Source organism: Serpula lacrymans, assembly GCF_000218685.1.
Source record: "Serpula lacrymans var. lacrymans S7.9 unplaced genomic scaffold SERLAscaffold_18, whole genome shotgun sequence".
NCBI classification, from domain to species: domain Eukaryota; kingdom Fungi; phylum Basidiomycota; class Agaricomycetes; order Boletales; family Serpulaceae; genus Serpula; species Serpula lacrymans.
Genome location: NW_006763307.1, coordinates 300205 through 315616, shown reverse-complemented (window position 1 = coordinate 315616; position 15412 = coordinate 300205). Strand labels below are relative to the sequence as shown.

Genomic DNA, 15412 nt, shown 5'->3' with positions numbered 1-15412 from the left:
TTGCACAGCTATACTGTGCATAGCCTACTTTTCTTTTACTATATAAACCCCTGTATTTTACCTTGTAAAAAAACAACAAGAATCCAATCCAGACTTCTTCTCTACTCTCAAGTTCACTACTCTGCTACTTGTGATCCAGTGTGGTCACAACACTTACCACTTCTACCACTGTTAACTGCTGTCATCATCACTCGTCACTTTTGAAAGTGATTGTCATCCCCTTTGTCATCCCCTTCGATTAGAGTCCTTCTGAGCACTACAGTTTGTGCGTCAGGAGCCTGCTATCACTGGGAACCTCGTCACCTCGTCATCCTCGTTGTTCTCAAACCTACCTTGTGCTACAATTAGCAAGGTAGTGCTCGTCTATACTCGCCACAAAGCCCCTATCCTTCTATAAATTCAACTATCCCTCCTCCTCAAAACCCACACTCATACACCTCTGGGTTTTACTTTGAAGGATCTTTATATGTACCACCCCACGAACAACCAGACCACTCCACTGTTCTAGGAGGCAAAGCCCATAAACAAATTCCGTGGAATCTGGGAGGATTGTGTGTTAGTTTGTTTTGTGTGTGGTTTTCTAACTACAGTTCTCATCATCGACACCGCTCCCTGGACAGAGATAAATGTGTCGCATGCCTTGCCTGCCCCAAGCAGAATGGGCTTTTCTTAACCATGAGGCGATGCCATTTGGCCGGTTACGATTCCAGCAAAAAGCATATACGCCACATTGCCAGACTTCGCTCAGAGCCTGGATCTATCCTGCATTGGGCCCCATCTCTTCCACCATCTCAGTCATCTCCAGCTCCCCAAACACCTCTACAAAATATATTCTGTCCTGATTCCGCCTCTCCTCACCACCGCCATCTCTCGCCATACAGTAAACCTCCACCTCAGTTGAGTAATGGGCCCCAAGACCAGCCACTTCTGCTTCGAGAATTATGGGGATCAAATTCTGGGCTCTGTACTTTCAAGCTACTGCCTGATGTTGACATCTACCATGAAATCCGCGAATCTTTAAGCAAAGGCGATAGACCTTTCTCGTGCTGTTTGCGTCCTGAAACTGAAGAACTAGGAATAGAAGGAGATGGTGACGATTTTGGCATTGAATGTCCAGGTACATAAACTCCTCCTTAAAAACTGTGCACGATAAAGGTCCTATCTACAGATATCCCTGATAGCACATTTGAAACAAACTGATGTTCACCCCAGTGCACCAACCTATCCATGGCCATCTGAAGAGGTAAGCCAACTTCTTGTGTCACTATATGACCTGAGAATATACTAACCTGATCCTGCCAGGTGTTTGCAACTGACCTTCTTTTTAGTTCGCCCCGACTCCGATTTTCTCATGCTCAGAAAAAGGCCGTTTTGTCCTGGGCCAAAGAGCTATCAGCGCACAATGTTCCGACGCTCCATGCATTGAAGAAATGCCAAGAAAGGATTTGCAAACTTGTAGGAAACCCAACCGAAAAGAAGACTACAAATTCCGGTAATGTATTCTATCAAAATTCAGTCGCTCGAGTGATTGCAAATGTAGGTTTTTTTTCCAGACATGTAGTAGCTTAACTAAATCAACCCAATAAAAAACAGGACTATTCAAACCCGATTACAAGATGTTCCATGCAAGATTACCCCGAAGAAGGCGACGGTTCCATGTCTCAGGCTCACCATGGAACAAAGATGTTACATGATCTCCCTCCCTCCCTCGCGGCACCTTCTATTCTCATAAATGGCAAGATATATTCTGTTGACGAACTTCTACAACAAAGCAATGGTGCCTATTTTATTCCCAAGAAAATATTTCAGTCTCAAGATCAGTTAGGTATTGTGGAGACACTAGCTATTGGGCACTCTGTCGTTCCATCTGAGGTAAGTATTCTACCTCCATCAATCTTGCTGACATTTCAAACACTTCTCAATTATAGGCCGGTTTCATTGTGGATCCAGAGTGCATCATTGCACCAACACTCACATTTGTGCGGACATTCAAGGAAATTCAGGCTAATTCGCAGGAATTTACTGGATTTACTGGTAAGTCAAATCTCCTCACATCAATCTTTCAGTCCTCTGACTGATTCATGTAATAAAATCATCTGCCCAGTTCGGCACTCAAATGCCTAACCCCATTTGCACTAAATCAGCTGGCCGTTTAGTGCTGACAGTCCCACTAATAATTTTCATGGATGATGTGTCCGGCAATGTATCAAAGCAGTGGAACAAGCACCATGTAGTGTACCTCTCTAACGCCTCAATGCCTCGGGAGATACTTGAGAAGGAGTTTTCTGTGCAGTTTGTTTCATCCTCACCACATGCTGCACCAATGGAGTTAATGAAAGGCGTCACTGATTCTATCCGGTTAGTAACAGCTCTCCTCTCATGTCATCCATACAACTTACACAGATCACATGTAGTGAAGCAGCAGATTTGGGTGTTATTACCTGGGATTGCAAGTATGAGCAAGAAGTCATGTTACTTCCTTACGTTCTATTTGTTGCAGGAGACAACCCCATGCACGCTGAGGAGTGTAGCCATTCAGGACTGAAAAGTAACTTTTTTTGCAGAACGTGTAAAGTTGGCGGCACTCAAGCACAGAAAAAAACTAACGAGGGATATCGGAACATATTCAAAGTAAGCCATTTCTTTCTATCTTGTCTCCTTAACCCTTCTATCTCTCCTTTTTTTTGCAGTGTGGGCCACCTCGGACCCCAGAAGAGACACGAGAGCAAATCCACCGGCAAGTGGATAGTTCCCTTGAGTCCGGTGGAACCAATAAAGTGAAAACTGCAGCGACAACAGGGATACGCAACAGCACTAGCGCCTCAATTGTTCAACAATTGCTTGCACTGGGCAAGCAATTGCATAAGCGTGAACCAGGGAAGCCTGCTTTACCTGAAACAGAAGTGTGCCAGCGACTCTGACAGGAGCTTGAGACCCTACTGCAGGGTTCTACACTTGTCCATCACATTAACCCACTTCTAGGGATGCCAGCAGTTGATATTCATCAAGACACTCCCACTGAGATTTTGCACACCATATTATTGGGTGTTGTAAAGTATTTCTGGGGGCAAACAGTATGGCTCCTCGAGAAGTCACATTTACTAACTAAATTCCAGACTCGGCTCGAATCTATCAACAAGGATGACCTTGATACGGTACAGCTTGGGGCAGGATATATCTGTCGATTCAAGGGCAGCCTTATTGGCAAACATTTTAAAAGTCTTGCCCAGGTAATGTTTTATATGATTTATGACCTAGTTTCACAAGATGTCCTTGATGCTTGGAGTGTCATTGGTGATTTGGTTGTACTTTTGTGGCACACAAAAATCGACAATACCGAGGAGTATTTGGTGAGTCCTATTAAGAACAAAGCTTGAAGGAAGTGTCTAGCCACTTGCTGAGAGCAATCAGGGACTGGAACTAGAGTCTAATGTGAGTAACTAGAGAATAGGAAGCATTGGACTCTGCAGTACTGTCCGAAGTTTTGTAAACAAAGGTAAACAAAGCAGCCACAAAGGCGAAATAATAGAGAACACAATCAATAGTGAATGATAGAAGAATAGATAGAGAAAGGAATGAAAATATATAGGTAGCACAAAGGTGCAAAATCACCAAAACTAACACTCCCCCCTGATGCTGCACCTCCCAAGCATCAGCTCCCCCCTGATCTAATAAGTCCCATTATCTTCCTGAACACTTCCACTTTAGGCTTGGTAAGAGCCTTGGTCAACAAGTCTGCAGGCATTTCAGCAGTGGGAACAAAGGTAGGAGCAATCTGCCCAGAGTCAACAACATCTCTCAACCAATGCCATCGCAGATCAAGGTGTTTCATCCAACCATGGCGCTCAGGGTTCTTGGATACAGAGATGGCAGATTGGTTGTCAATATGAAGGGTGGAAGGAGAGGTGATAGGATAGCCCATTTCCTTCAACAAATTTCGCATCCAGCAAATCTCTTTGCCGGCCTCAACAGCAGCAATGTATTCTGCTTCAGTGGTGGACAGAGCAACAATGTTCTGAAGCTTGGAGCTCCAGGAGACAGCACCAGATCCCATCTTGACAATATAGGCACCAGTAGAACGACCAGAGTCCTTGTCACCACCATGATCGGCATCAGAGAAAGTGATGAAGAGTTCAGTGGAATTGGGATCAGGACCAAGGACAAGGGAATGATCAAGGGTGCCTTGCAAGTAGCGGAACAAGTGCTTGACAGCGCTCCAGTGAGTAAGACCAGGATTAGAGTTATATCTGGCAAGGACTCCAACAGGGTAGGCAATGTCAGGACGAGTGGTAGTGGTCAGATACATCAGAGCACCAACAGCAGCAAGGTAGGGAATGTCCTTCATCAAAGCAGCATCACTGGATGTTTTGGGAGACATGTCCTTGGTGAGGCGCAAACCAGGATCCATGGGAGTGGACACAGGCTTGCAGTCCTTCATGCCAAAGCGCTCCAGAATGTCCAGAGTGTACTGATGTTGGGAGAGGGAGATGGTGCGATCACTTAGGTCTCTAGTGATGGAAATGCCAAGTAGGTAAAAAGTAGGGCCAAGATCACGAAGCTTAAAGTGCAGGGAGAGGTCCTTGACAGCTTGGTCAAGTGCAGAAGTAGAAGTGGATGCCAGTGTCATGTCATCAACAAAGACAGGCAGGATAATGTGCACATCAGCTCTGTTAAAAACATAGATGGCAGAGTCTGAATAAGTACGCTTGAATCCGAGTTTTTCAAGCACAGTGTGCATCTTCTGGTTCCACATTCTGCCTCCCTGCTTTGTCCCATAGATGGCCTTGTCCAACTGGCAAACAAGATTGCGAGGACCCTGATGGAATCCCTCTGGCTGATGCATGTAGACCTTGACATCCATGACTCCATTCAGGAATGCATGGGAAATGTCAATGGAGCGCAAATGGAGGTTGTGGATGGCTGCAATGGCAAGGACAACTCTGATGGATGATATGCGGACAGTAGGTGCAAATATTTTGAGGAAATCAAAGCCAGGGCGCTGGTTATAACCTTTGGCCACATATCTGGCCTTGTAGCGCTCAACAGTGCCATCTGAGTTGCACTTAATCTTGAAGACCCACTTGCCACCAATAGCCTTAACTCCAGGAGGTAGTTCCACTAGTGACCAAGTACCATTGCGCTTATGAGCTTGAAGCTCTTCCATGGCTGCCTCTCTCCATTTATCTGCATCAGGACGCTTCATTGCATCTGCAAATGACCTAGGCTCAGCAGAGTCTCCAAAGTGTGCCACTTCATCATCAACTGCCTCAGAATCACTGTCATCACTCTCAATGGCAGGAGTAGGTTGTCTGTGTTGAAGCCACCATGGTCTAGGTGGTCTCCTAGCCCTTACAGGGCGTCTCAGTGCAATAGGCAAGTCAGGAGAAGGTGAGCGATGAGGAGGGTGATTTGGAAGCTCAGGAGGTTGATTCACAGGTGGTTTTGCATCAAGGTCCAAATGAGGCCCATTGTCAGGCAATGGCTGAGGCTGCTGAAGCGCAGCTGGTGGGCCCATATCTCCCCCTGGACCTGGTGCAGGGACATCCTCAATCAGGCCCGATGGCATGGATAGCGAAGGTGGAGTGGGAGGTGGAGGCGGGACATTGTCAGAAGACCTCTTCAAGCCAGGGAAGTAGCGCTCATCAAAATCAGCTCTCTCAGAGATAACACTGCGCTTGGTGGTAGGATTGTAGAATTTCCATCCCTTGTACCCCTCAGGGTAACCAATGAACACACATTTCTCCATATGAGAGCCAAAGACGCCTCTTTTGTCCTTTTGCACATGCACATAGGCAGTGCAGCCCCAAAAGCGAAGGTGAGACATGTCAGGCTTGCGTCCATACCACAACTCAAATGGAGTGGCATAGGCCACTGCATCAGTGGGACACCTGTTCCAGACATGCACCAAAGCGGACAGACATTCACCCCAGAAGCTGTTAGGCAATGCAGACTCTGATAACATGGCAGTGATACGCTCAGTCAGAAGTCTGTTTGCTCGCTCTGCCACACCATTCTGCTGAGGATGATTCTGTTATGCACAAAGTGCTTAACAAAGTCTGAGGGTTCGTCGGGGTTTGTAAAGAGACTTATCCGAAGACAAGTTCAAGAACGTAGTTCTGAGTGGAGGTTTTCCAATGGGAGTTGGTCTTCTTCTGAATAGAAGTCTGATCTTAAGAGTCTAGCTTTGTAAGTGTAAACTGCGTAGAATTGTATTGGAGAATACTACTGCTATTACATGGTATTTATAATGGAAAGGAATCGGTGATAGGAGTTAGGTCCTATCTAGGGCAGGTCCGTTTGTTGAAGACTAAGTACTATAATAGGTACTGTGAATGCGAGAGGAACGGAAGTGTACGTGAAGGAAATGAGTCATCGGTCCGATGGTATAACCGATGAGTAAAAAGAAATGAGTAGTCCTTAAATGTCCAATAGAGATCGTAACAGATTCCTGGTGGTATGCTGTCTGACAATACCATGGTCATCTGTGAATTGCTCAAATTCCTTGGACATGTACTCTCCCCCTTTGTCATCGCGCAGAGCCTTGATTTTACGCTCCAATTGAGTCTCAGCATAAGCCTTGAATCTCTTGAAAGCATCAAAGACATCTGACTTGGCCTTAAGAGGCACAACAACACGGAATCGACTGTGATCGTCAATGAAGGTGACCCAGTAGCAATAACCAGAGAATGTGGGGGAAGAGACTTGGTGTACATCAGAATGGATGAGGTCCAAAGGATGAGCAGAGCGAGTATCAGATGAGGGGAATGGATTGGCATGCATCTTGCCAGACAAGCACGGTTCACAGACAGGATCAGGAGCAGCCTTGGATTCCAGTGTAAGCCCAGTGACCAGATCTCTCTGTATCAGTCTCTTGACATCAGCATGGTGGTGGTGAGCCAATCTGCGATGCCAGAGCATCAAATCAAGTGGTATAGTCGCAGTAAAATGTCCCAATTCAACACAAGCAGCAGTAGATCCATCAAGGAATGCTGCATTGTTGTCATTGATAGTTGCAGTGAACAAGAGAGTGTTGTCACGCATAAAGGACATGGAATGAGACGAAATAGTGACATTGAAACCACTTTGACGAGTTAAATACAAGACTGAGAGGAGATTATTTCGAAGATCTGGTACATGGAGCACTCTAGAGAATTCCACAGCCCTAGCCACTTTGCCATTCATCACAGGATTAAACACCACAGTACCAACACCAGCTGAATAGACAACAGTGTGATCAGCCAGCTTGATTGGCACACGATATGGGGTGTAGTGGTGCACCCAATGACGATGAGGTGTCATATGAGAAGTGGCGCCTGTGTTTGCATTCCAATCAATGTCAGCATCAAGTTGGAGAGGGCAATGAGGATCAGAGGGATGAATGGAACAAAGACTTGCATTTCCAGCTGATTCAGTGACCACAGTAGATGAATTGGCATTGTTGGGCGAAGATTTGGGCTGCTGAGAGGTATTCTGAGAGTTGCTGGAGCCTGCCTGAGCCTTATTGCCACACTTGTAGCGATTCTTAGCACCCTCCACTGCCTGTTGGCGACTAGCAATGTATCTGTGGCATTTGTTTTGGGTATGACCAAGTAAACCACAGAAATCACACTGAACGCAAGTAGAGGTGGTGGATTAGTTGCAATGATGGCAGTTAGGATGGGTGCAGGTGCTATTGGCAGTGGTAGACGAAGAATGCAAGGCAGAATCAATTTCAGCACGACAACAGCGATTGACCTCTTTAGCAAGGAAAGCATCCCTGAGCTGGGTCTTGTCCAAGGTGCCCAGACCTAGTAGAGATGAAGTGAAGTGGGCATATTGATCAGGAAGCGCCCTAATCATGGCCATGCATGTCAATTCATCGTCCAATTCAGACAATGAGAAGCCAGTAGGACGAAGATTTTGAATCTGATGCATGCCTTCGTCAATTCTGGTCATGAGAGACTGCAGGGACTTGTCCTCCTTCTTTCTGATAGAGAAGAAGTCGTCATAGGCATTAAATCTCATCCCAGGCTTCTTAGAGACGTGCACAATTGCCAGTTTCTCCCAGATCTTGACAGGATCATCAATGATGCCATCAAGATGGATGCGCTGCTCTTTGGTGACATTGAGGTATAATGCACCAGCAGCCTTTTCAGCTCTCAACTCCCATTTTTCTATTGCTTCAGCGTCAGTCCCAGGACACTTTTCAGCGCCAGAGACGAGCCCCCACAGTCCCTTGGTCATCAATCAAGCTTGCATTTCACCACTCCACTGGGGGTAGTTAGTGCCAGACAAGGGATGGAACTTGGGATCAGAGTCAGACATGATGGGTGTTGTATAAGACAATAGAGCAATGATAAATGATGTAGGAGACGGCTATAGGCGATGGAATAGTGGCAAAGACAATGGGCAACAGTAGGAGGTGAGCAGATAAGATGGTGAGGCGGTAGAGAGAGGATATGGAGAGGGTCAGAAAGCGCAAGGATGGGTCCAAATAGGGTCCAAAAAGCGTCCAAAAGCAATCCAGGAGGGTGCTAAGGCTTCCTAGTGCTGCTACAGGGTTACGCCTGTGTTCCCCTTTCAATTCCACACTGATATTAACAGAGAAATCGCCTCGAGACAGTGTTGGTTAATAGGGCTTGTATATGAGTCAACAAAGTGACTTAAGCTCCCCAAACACCGCAGACTGAGAGAGGCTCTAGGCAACAGCAAACTGAGGCAATGCAGGCGAGCTTCACAGTCTATAGGCTTGTTCTATCTGATAATGGACAGAGTAGAGAAGATTGGAGCTTTATGCACACACCAGATATGCCAAAAAGCGAAAAATAGGGCAAAAAGTCGAAATTGATGCAGAGACAGATAAGATGGATGGATTGCCACCAAATCAGAGGTATAGGGAACGTTTTTATAGAGTAATAGATGGCCCAAATATCACAAGAAGTGAAGCACAGGATGTGGAGATATGCAATAGGGGTCCAATAGGGGTGAAAGTGCCAAAAATGTGAACTTCACAGAGGATGATGGAGTGGATGGATTGCCCCCAAATTGAGGGGGTAAAGTGCAATAGTATAGGGTAGTAGATGGCTCAAATAGGGCCAAGATCCAAGCACAGGATGTGGAGATATGGAATAGGGGGCCAAAAGGTGATCAAATGATGATGAAGGCTCACAGAAAGATCCAGCTCAAATCCAACCGCTCTGACAGGTCTCCTAGGGTTATTTAGGCCGTAGAAGACGATGGTAGAAGTTACAGGACGATCAGATAAGGATTGGGCGAGATATGGTGCAGATAAGACCAAAAAAGCGTCCAAAATGGGGGTAACTTGCAACAAGGAGTTGTTGTTGGAGATCAAGATGAGATCAGAGTAATCTGAGGTGATGGATGAGATAATAAGAGTCTCAGAAGACGATGGTTACGATGGATAAGCAGTAGGACACTTGGATGGTGAGATATGAGGTCAGGAAGATGGCTAGAGCACAGGACTCATAACCTATTAAGAACAAAGCTTGAAGGAAGTGTCTAGCCACTTGCTGAGAGCAATCAGGGACTGGAACTAGAGTCCAATGTGAGTAACTAGAGAATAGGAAGCATTGGACTCTGCAGTACTGTCCGAAGTTTTGTAAACAAAGGTAAACAAAGCAGCCACAAAGGCGAAATAATAGAGAACACAATCAATAGTGAATGATAGAAGAATAGATAGAGAAAGGAATGAAAATATATAGGTAGCACAAAGGTGCAGAATCACCAAAACTAACAAGTCCGAATCCATTAATATTGCAGACTGTTGATGATAACACATACAGGCTCAACTCTCACGAACCATTGAAGACTTTCTGAACATCACTGCAAAACGTGCACCCAGCATACTAATAACAAAACCAAAATTTCATTTTCTGCTCCACTTACCAGCCTTTATATGTAGATTTGGCCCAGCTTTGCTGTTCTCAACAGAACGGTATGAATCCTTCAACCACGTTTTTCGGCTTTCGTCGGTTTACAGCAATTGGAAAGCTCCTAGTTGGGATAGCTGTCAATTGTTTGCTTCACAAGACACCATCAAGCACATTGCTACAGGTGGGTACTGGTGTAACCCCACCACTGGAAACTGGTTAAATGCAGGTCGTACAATACATGATTACATTGCTAACCACCCAGAGCAATGTCGTCTGTTGGGACTCCATCTGAATCCTAAGAAATTAGCTGGTACAGCCAGGTTTTTCAGCGCAACGCAATGCCAACCGCAAAAATCTATTTCCTGGAAATCAACGCACTCGGCGCAGGTTTACATCAAGTGTCACTGTACTGCTCCAGTCAATCAACCAAGGATGATGAAGGCTTCAGCATTCATAACGCAGAATGGTGATGAAGCAAAACTTGGTAGCTATGTAGTCATCTCTTCTGCATCTAACAAAAACCACCCACGTATTGGCCAAGTCATAGAGATTCTATTCTTGTAACTGAGGAGAAGCCACGAGTGGCCACTTGTAACAACCAAGAGTTAGTTACTCTAGCGCACACAGGAACACACTATAAAGAGAATGAAGAGGGAGTGGTTACCCCTTATGATGCAGAGATGTAGTTGGTATACAACAGGAGGACTCGCTGAGGAGTCTCCTGGATCTATTGGGGTATATATACTACTACAGGGTTATTTATACATATGTACTATACAGTTGATAGAGACAGTGGCTGATGATGTCATGGGGCCTAGCCCGCATGGCCAGCTCCACTGTGTGAGAGAGTTGTGTCTATAATAAGAAGAAAGGCAATGTGGCGCGAGAAGGAGGAGTTTGGACAAAAAGGGGAAATGCCACGTGGCACCATGTATGGAAGCTAAAGTATAAGGTTAAAGCGGAGAATAAAAAATAAAGGGAAGGTCCGAAAATTGTGTTATTGTAACACCACTCATATTGTGATTACTTATCTAGAGTTCCTGCCAGCGCTACACCCCAAACTTCTCATTCCTTGCTTGCAAATTATGGACATACAGGATGTGTTTACCCCAAAAGTAATTTATTTTCTATTATCGCTCAACTATAATACTGACCTCTCTATAGAATTTTCTTTGCACAGTTAATGTTCTGCATGCTTCTGTTCTGCAAACTGTAGTGATGTCAAAATTGTTCCTGTGCGGCAAGAATACAGCGAAACCACCAAGGTCACCCAGGTTGTCGCACACAAGCAGTTCAACCAATATCTTCTAAATATCTATGCACTTCATAATAACAGTCATATCTGTTCTGTAGTTCCCCCACAACTTTGCATCAAAACACCTCGGGTTTTCAATGTCAAAGAGGTTCAACTGAACGCCGCCAAGCTTATATGTGAAAAGAAGGCTCTTCAAGGGGCACAGGGGGAAGGCACCACCAGCTCTCTTGACAACCAAGGAATTGCTGTTCTACCGATACCAATGCCCGCCTTTGACCGCACACCAACCAGAAGAGGCCAAAATAAAGGAAGTAGTAGCAGTAGGCCCTCAAATGACAGTTGTCCTCTCCCTCCCACTCGACAAGTTTATCCACAATCAAGGCTCAGGCCATCAAATGTTCAAATGCTCTCCCCGCCCACACCACAACCCAGCTCAACTCTCTACCAGTATCACCATAATCAAATTCCACTCCCTGGCCCATTTCACTCACACCATCATCAAAATCCATTGCCTCCGCCAGATTCCTATCCACAGACTGACTATTCTCAGATGCAAATGATGTCACAGCCCTTGTATTCACCAGGCCAGCCTTTGCAGCCATTATATTCACCATTCCAGCCTTTATACCCCTCATATTATCACGATTCAAACTAGCATTCACAGAGACAAATCTGACTTTTTTGATCCTGTTAAGTATTATCTTTCTGCATGTCAGGTGATGCTTGGGGCCTGCAGGATTATTGTTTTTTCCTTGCTCCATCATGTTTGCAGAGACACGGAGCTTAAAGGGTTCGCTTATGTCTGAGTTGGGCCCTATTTTTTTCCCTTCCCTTCCAGTCCCTGTTGCACCCAGAGCTCACTATTTTCTTTCAGAATGGCAGCACGGATGTCCTTGCTCTCTCAATTCAAGCGACAACAGGTTGTCAATAGCCTTGCAGGAAATCTGAATGGTGGAACATCTCCACAGTCCCCACTGTGAGGAATTGATTTTTCTTATCGCATTCCCGTCATGTCGTGGTTAACAGACTCAATCCCTGTCACTCCTCTTGCCCTTGGACTAGAGATCACAGCCGGTATCTTATTACTTTTATCCTTTTTCTTCTTATTCTCTATTCACACTCACATCCTATCGTACTTACAACGAAGGAGACTTGTTGTAGACCCTCGAGAAGATATCCAAATGACATAGCAACAATCCAGTGCTATGTCTGGGAATACTTCAGAGGGATATTGATAAGCGAAGAAGGTTGTGAGTCAGCGCCTTCTCATGGGCTTACTGATACAGCCAATTGCACACCCCTTACCAATACTTTTTCTCATACGATTAGTAAATATGATAGATCGAACCACTTTCTCCTTCTTTTCCTATTGGTTAGTCAGTTGGTCAGACCACTTTCTTAATTCTTCCCTTTCTCGGTCTGACCCTTGCCGTTCACTATATAAAGAAGTACATACTCGATGTATTATTCTTTAGTTCAATATTAGTTTGGATTTGCGCTTATACCGATACTTTTCAAAACTCTCATACCCTGATTAATTGCCTTCCAGCAAGGACTTGACCAGGCATTGTATTTTGTTATATAGTTTCGTATTCGTTGCCTGACACCCACCAGCCTTGGGTGGGGGTGTGGAGTCTATTTCTTCCAGTCCGCCTAGGACTCCTTGCACTTCACAGACAGGTTTGACTCGTCCCTGGTCTTATTTGTTTGAAGAGTCCAATCAAACAAGTATCAAGTGTCTCAAAGGGCTGGGCGTGGAAGTGAGCAAAACTTACAAGCTGCCTCACCGCAGCCTTGATGCTTTCGCAGAGGTAAGTACATTGTGATATTCTTTTGGCAAGACTGATATAGTAGTTTTCACAAGCTGGGCAGTACGGTAAAGATGATACTCGACATCAAAGGCCACCTCCTTTCCATGGACACAAATCATCAAGCTAGTGATACAGACAAAGCCCTGGAAAGATTGGAATCAGCAGATTTTAGGGTGAGCGGTTTCTTATTTTTGTTCATGTTTGAAAGATTCACTGTTAACACCCAGTAACTGCTGAATAACCGTCTACAAGCCTGTCTCTTCTCTCCTAATCTTACAGCTTATGTGACTGATCTCGGAGACTGTGTTTTTGTAAGTGTTTGTATTTAAATATTTTTCTTATTTTTTCAGCTGCTTGTATAGGAATTTCTTGAGAAAAATCCAAACATCTTCAAGATCAATCCGGAGTTCCTGCAAGATCCCAAAATCCGAAGCAAGTTGAGCTCATTGATTAAGGACTTATTAACAGCGGCAAGAGGGAACATAAAGCCAAAGGTAAGGACCCATCAGATAGTATTGCACAAGCTAATAAACTACTTTTGCTTTATTCTAGCTATGGATGAGTATCCAAAAGAAACAAGATATTGCCCCACTAACAAAATCTCTCATTCCGCCGGGAGTGATGGAGATCACTCTGGCCCACTGGGCCAGAATTGCTTTCCTGGTAAGTCAGTCTTATGCATTCCTTTGCAACATGCTCAGTGCTGTGTAGCGCGCCTCGCTAGTGGAGTTCCGCAGGATTGTTGCCTCACAAGGCTCCAGTCAAGACACAGCAGCTGCTGAGCAACAAGAAGCTGGTGGCCATAACAGCACAGCTGATCAATCCGAACACCGACCAATGACTCCAAACAGCAAGCAAGATGTGGAAGAGACATGCACCCCCCATGTGTGGAAAGACGAGCAGTTCTGGGTATATGTAGACCAGCTGCTCGAAGAGTTGCGGGAGTTTGCGAAGAAGGGTACCGTGTCCACCGAGGAATGGGAAGATAACATGAAAGAGTGAGTAGTTTCTTAATGATAACTGTTTTGTGGTAATCTGATCCTTGTTGCAGCTTCTTTACTGAGAGTCTCCAAGTCGACATGGCAACTTATGCTGAGCCAGGAAGACTTGTCCCTCCAGTCAACTCAGTGAGTATCGAATGGCAGAGGATGATTCATGCTCAGTTGATTTGGTGAAGGGCCGGTAGTTACAGTCTCTTTTTTTTTTTGTTTAAACTGCTTTCCTATGTTGTTTTGTCTGCCACGTACCTACCTGCCACGTTGTTTAATCACATTTGTTTATGCATTCATTCATTGCACGTTCTGTAGTATGGTACAATCTCAGTGGAAAATTTAATGTCATCATCACACTCTTGCTATCTTGGTATCAGTATCAGAGCCTTGGATGGAACAGTGAATCGCAAATGCCATGGTACTATGTCATGGATATTGGTACATATATCATATTTTGGTGCAGCAAGCCGGGCAGCAGACGCTTCTCAAATATTGAATTGTCCTGTCAGGAAAACCATCAACAAAGGATTTCCCCGAACTACAGGTACGGGTATTCTCTGCACAGCATTACAGAGGCCTCAAAGACGCAGCTCAGCTATTTGCAAGATGTTAATGTCATCATGGATATTGCCTGATAAAAACAAACCAATTAGCTGCGACTATCAACATCCTTGAATCATTCCGTCAAGGTCTTGTATAACCACTTGGGACTACTGTGCAGGATGCATTTATATTATCTATTTGGTTATCATTGGCGACATGTTGACGGATCTTATCTTACAAATATCTCCGTAAACCTCTGCGAGAGGTAGCGCTCTTTTACCGTTTCGGAGAGGTTTGCCCGGATTAGCGGTGTACCTAACGCCAGTACTACAGATATGGTGATCGATCATGCACGATCAGCTCCCCCGCATCAAAGTCAAAATACCAGAATAAAAATGTGGTATTACCTGATATAGAATATTATCAAAGCATTATTTGCGTACTATTTGGGATTTCACGAGAAAAATACAAATTATTATTTTACTCGAAAGTGCAGTGTTAGAAATGAGGCCGGAGACGAAGGTTCCAGCAGGTATGAAGGTCTCATAGGAGATGGCAAAATGTGTTCAAGACCGTACGGGACATAGTATAGGCAAAGAACGATAGGGCAATCAATAAATTGCTAATTATCTAGCACCACCAAACCAAGTATACATACTAAGCAAGGCTGTCGAACCTTTGAGTTTCTTTCAAGGAACTGTCTACCTTCTGCATCTTCACCAAGGAAGCATTGGACCAACCATCTTTCTTGACTATTGCTTCTACTTCTTTGCGCAAGGTTGAGTATACTGAGTATTAGCAGCCAGATGAGGACATCGTCAAATGAGCTCATGACTTCATTGTAGATACCCGCAAAGCGTGTAGCCAAATTGCGGGTGAGCATGGACAGAGTGATTGGAATGTGATAAGGGTTGTGGTGTATTTCAGGGCTTAGTGTGT

General features: G+C 44.9%; 4 protein-coding genes across 4 annotated transcripts; 2 read left to right on the top strand and 2 right to left on the bottom strand.

The window, feature by feature from the left end:
* Positions 1-675: 675 nt before the first annotated feature.
* SERLADRAFT_411914 (uncharacterized protein) lies at positions 676-2921 on the top strand (the record flags this gene model as incomplete). The annotated part of the gene is made up of 8 exons (XM_007324159.1): positions 676-1117; positions 1213-1243; positions 1329-1536; positions 1594-1872; positions 1929-2034; positions 2145-2358; positions 2415-2631; positions 2691-2921. The coding sequence occupies 8 exons, from the start codon at positions 676-678 to the stop codon at positions 2919-2921; spliced, it is 1728 nt and encodes a 575-aa protein (XP_007324221.1).
* A 4131-nt stretch (positions 2922-7052) lies between these two features.
* Positions 7053-7502, bottom strand: SERLADRAFT_403164 (uncharacterized protein; the record flags this gene model as incomplete). The annotated part of the gene is made up of 2 exons (XM_007324158.1): positions 7053-7319; positions 7396-7502. A coding segment is annotated over one exon (185 nt), but the record flags the coding sequence as incomplete, so codon positions are not given.
* A 526-nt stretch (positions 7503-8028) lies between these two features.
* SERLADRAFT_403163 (uncharacterized protein) lies at positions 8029-8223 on the bottom strand (the record flags this gene model as incomplete). Its single annotated transcript, XM_007324157.1, has 1 exon — positions 8029-8223. A coding segment is annotated over one exon (195 nt), but the record flags the coding sequence as incomplete, so codon positions are not given.
* A 4819-nt stretch (positions 8224-13042) lies between these two features.
* SERLADRAFT_443537 (uncharacterized protein) lies at positions 13043-14113 on the top strand (the record flags this gene model as incomplete). Its single annotated transcript, XM_007324156.1, has 5 exons — positions 13043-13111; positions 13301-13432; positions 13491-13601; positions 13650-13936; positions 13990-14113. 5 exons carry the CDS (start codon positions 13043-13045, stop codon positions 14111-14113), a joined length of 723 nt encoding a protein of 240 aa, XP_007324218.1.
* Between the last annotated feature and the right edge of the window lie 1299 nt (positions 14114-15412).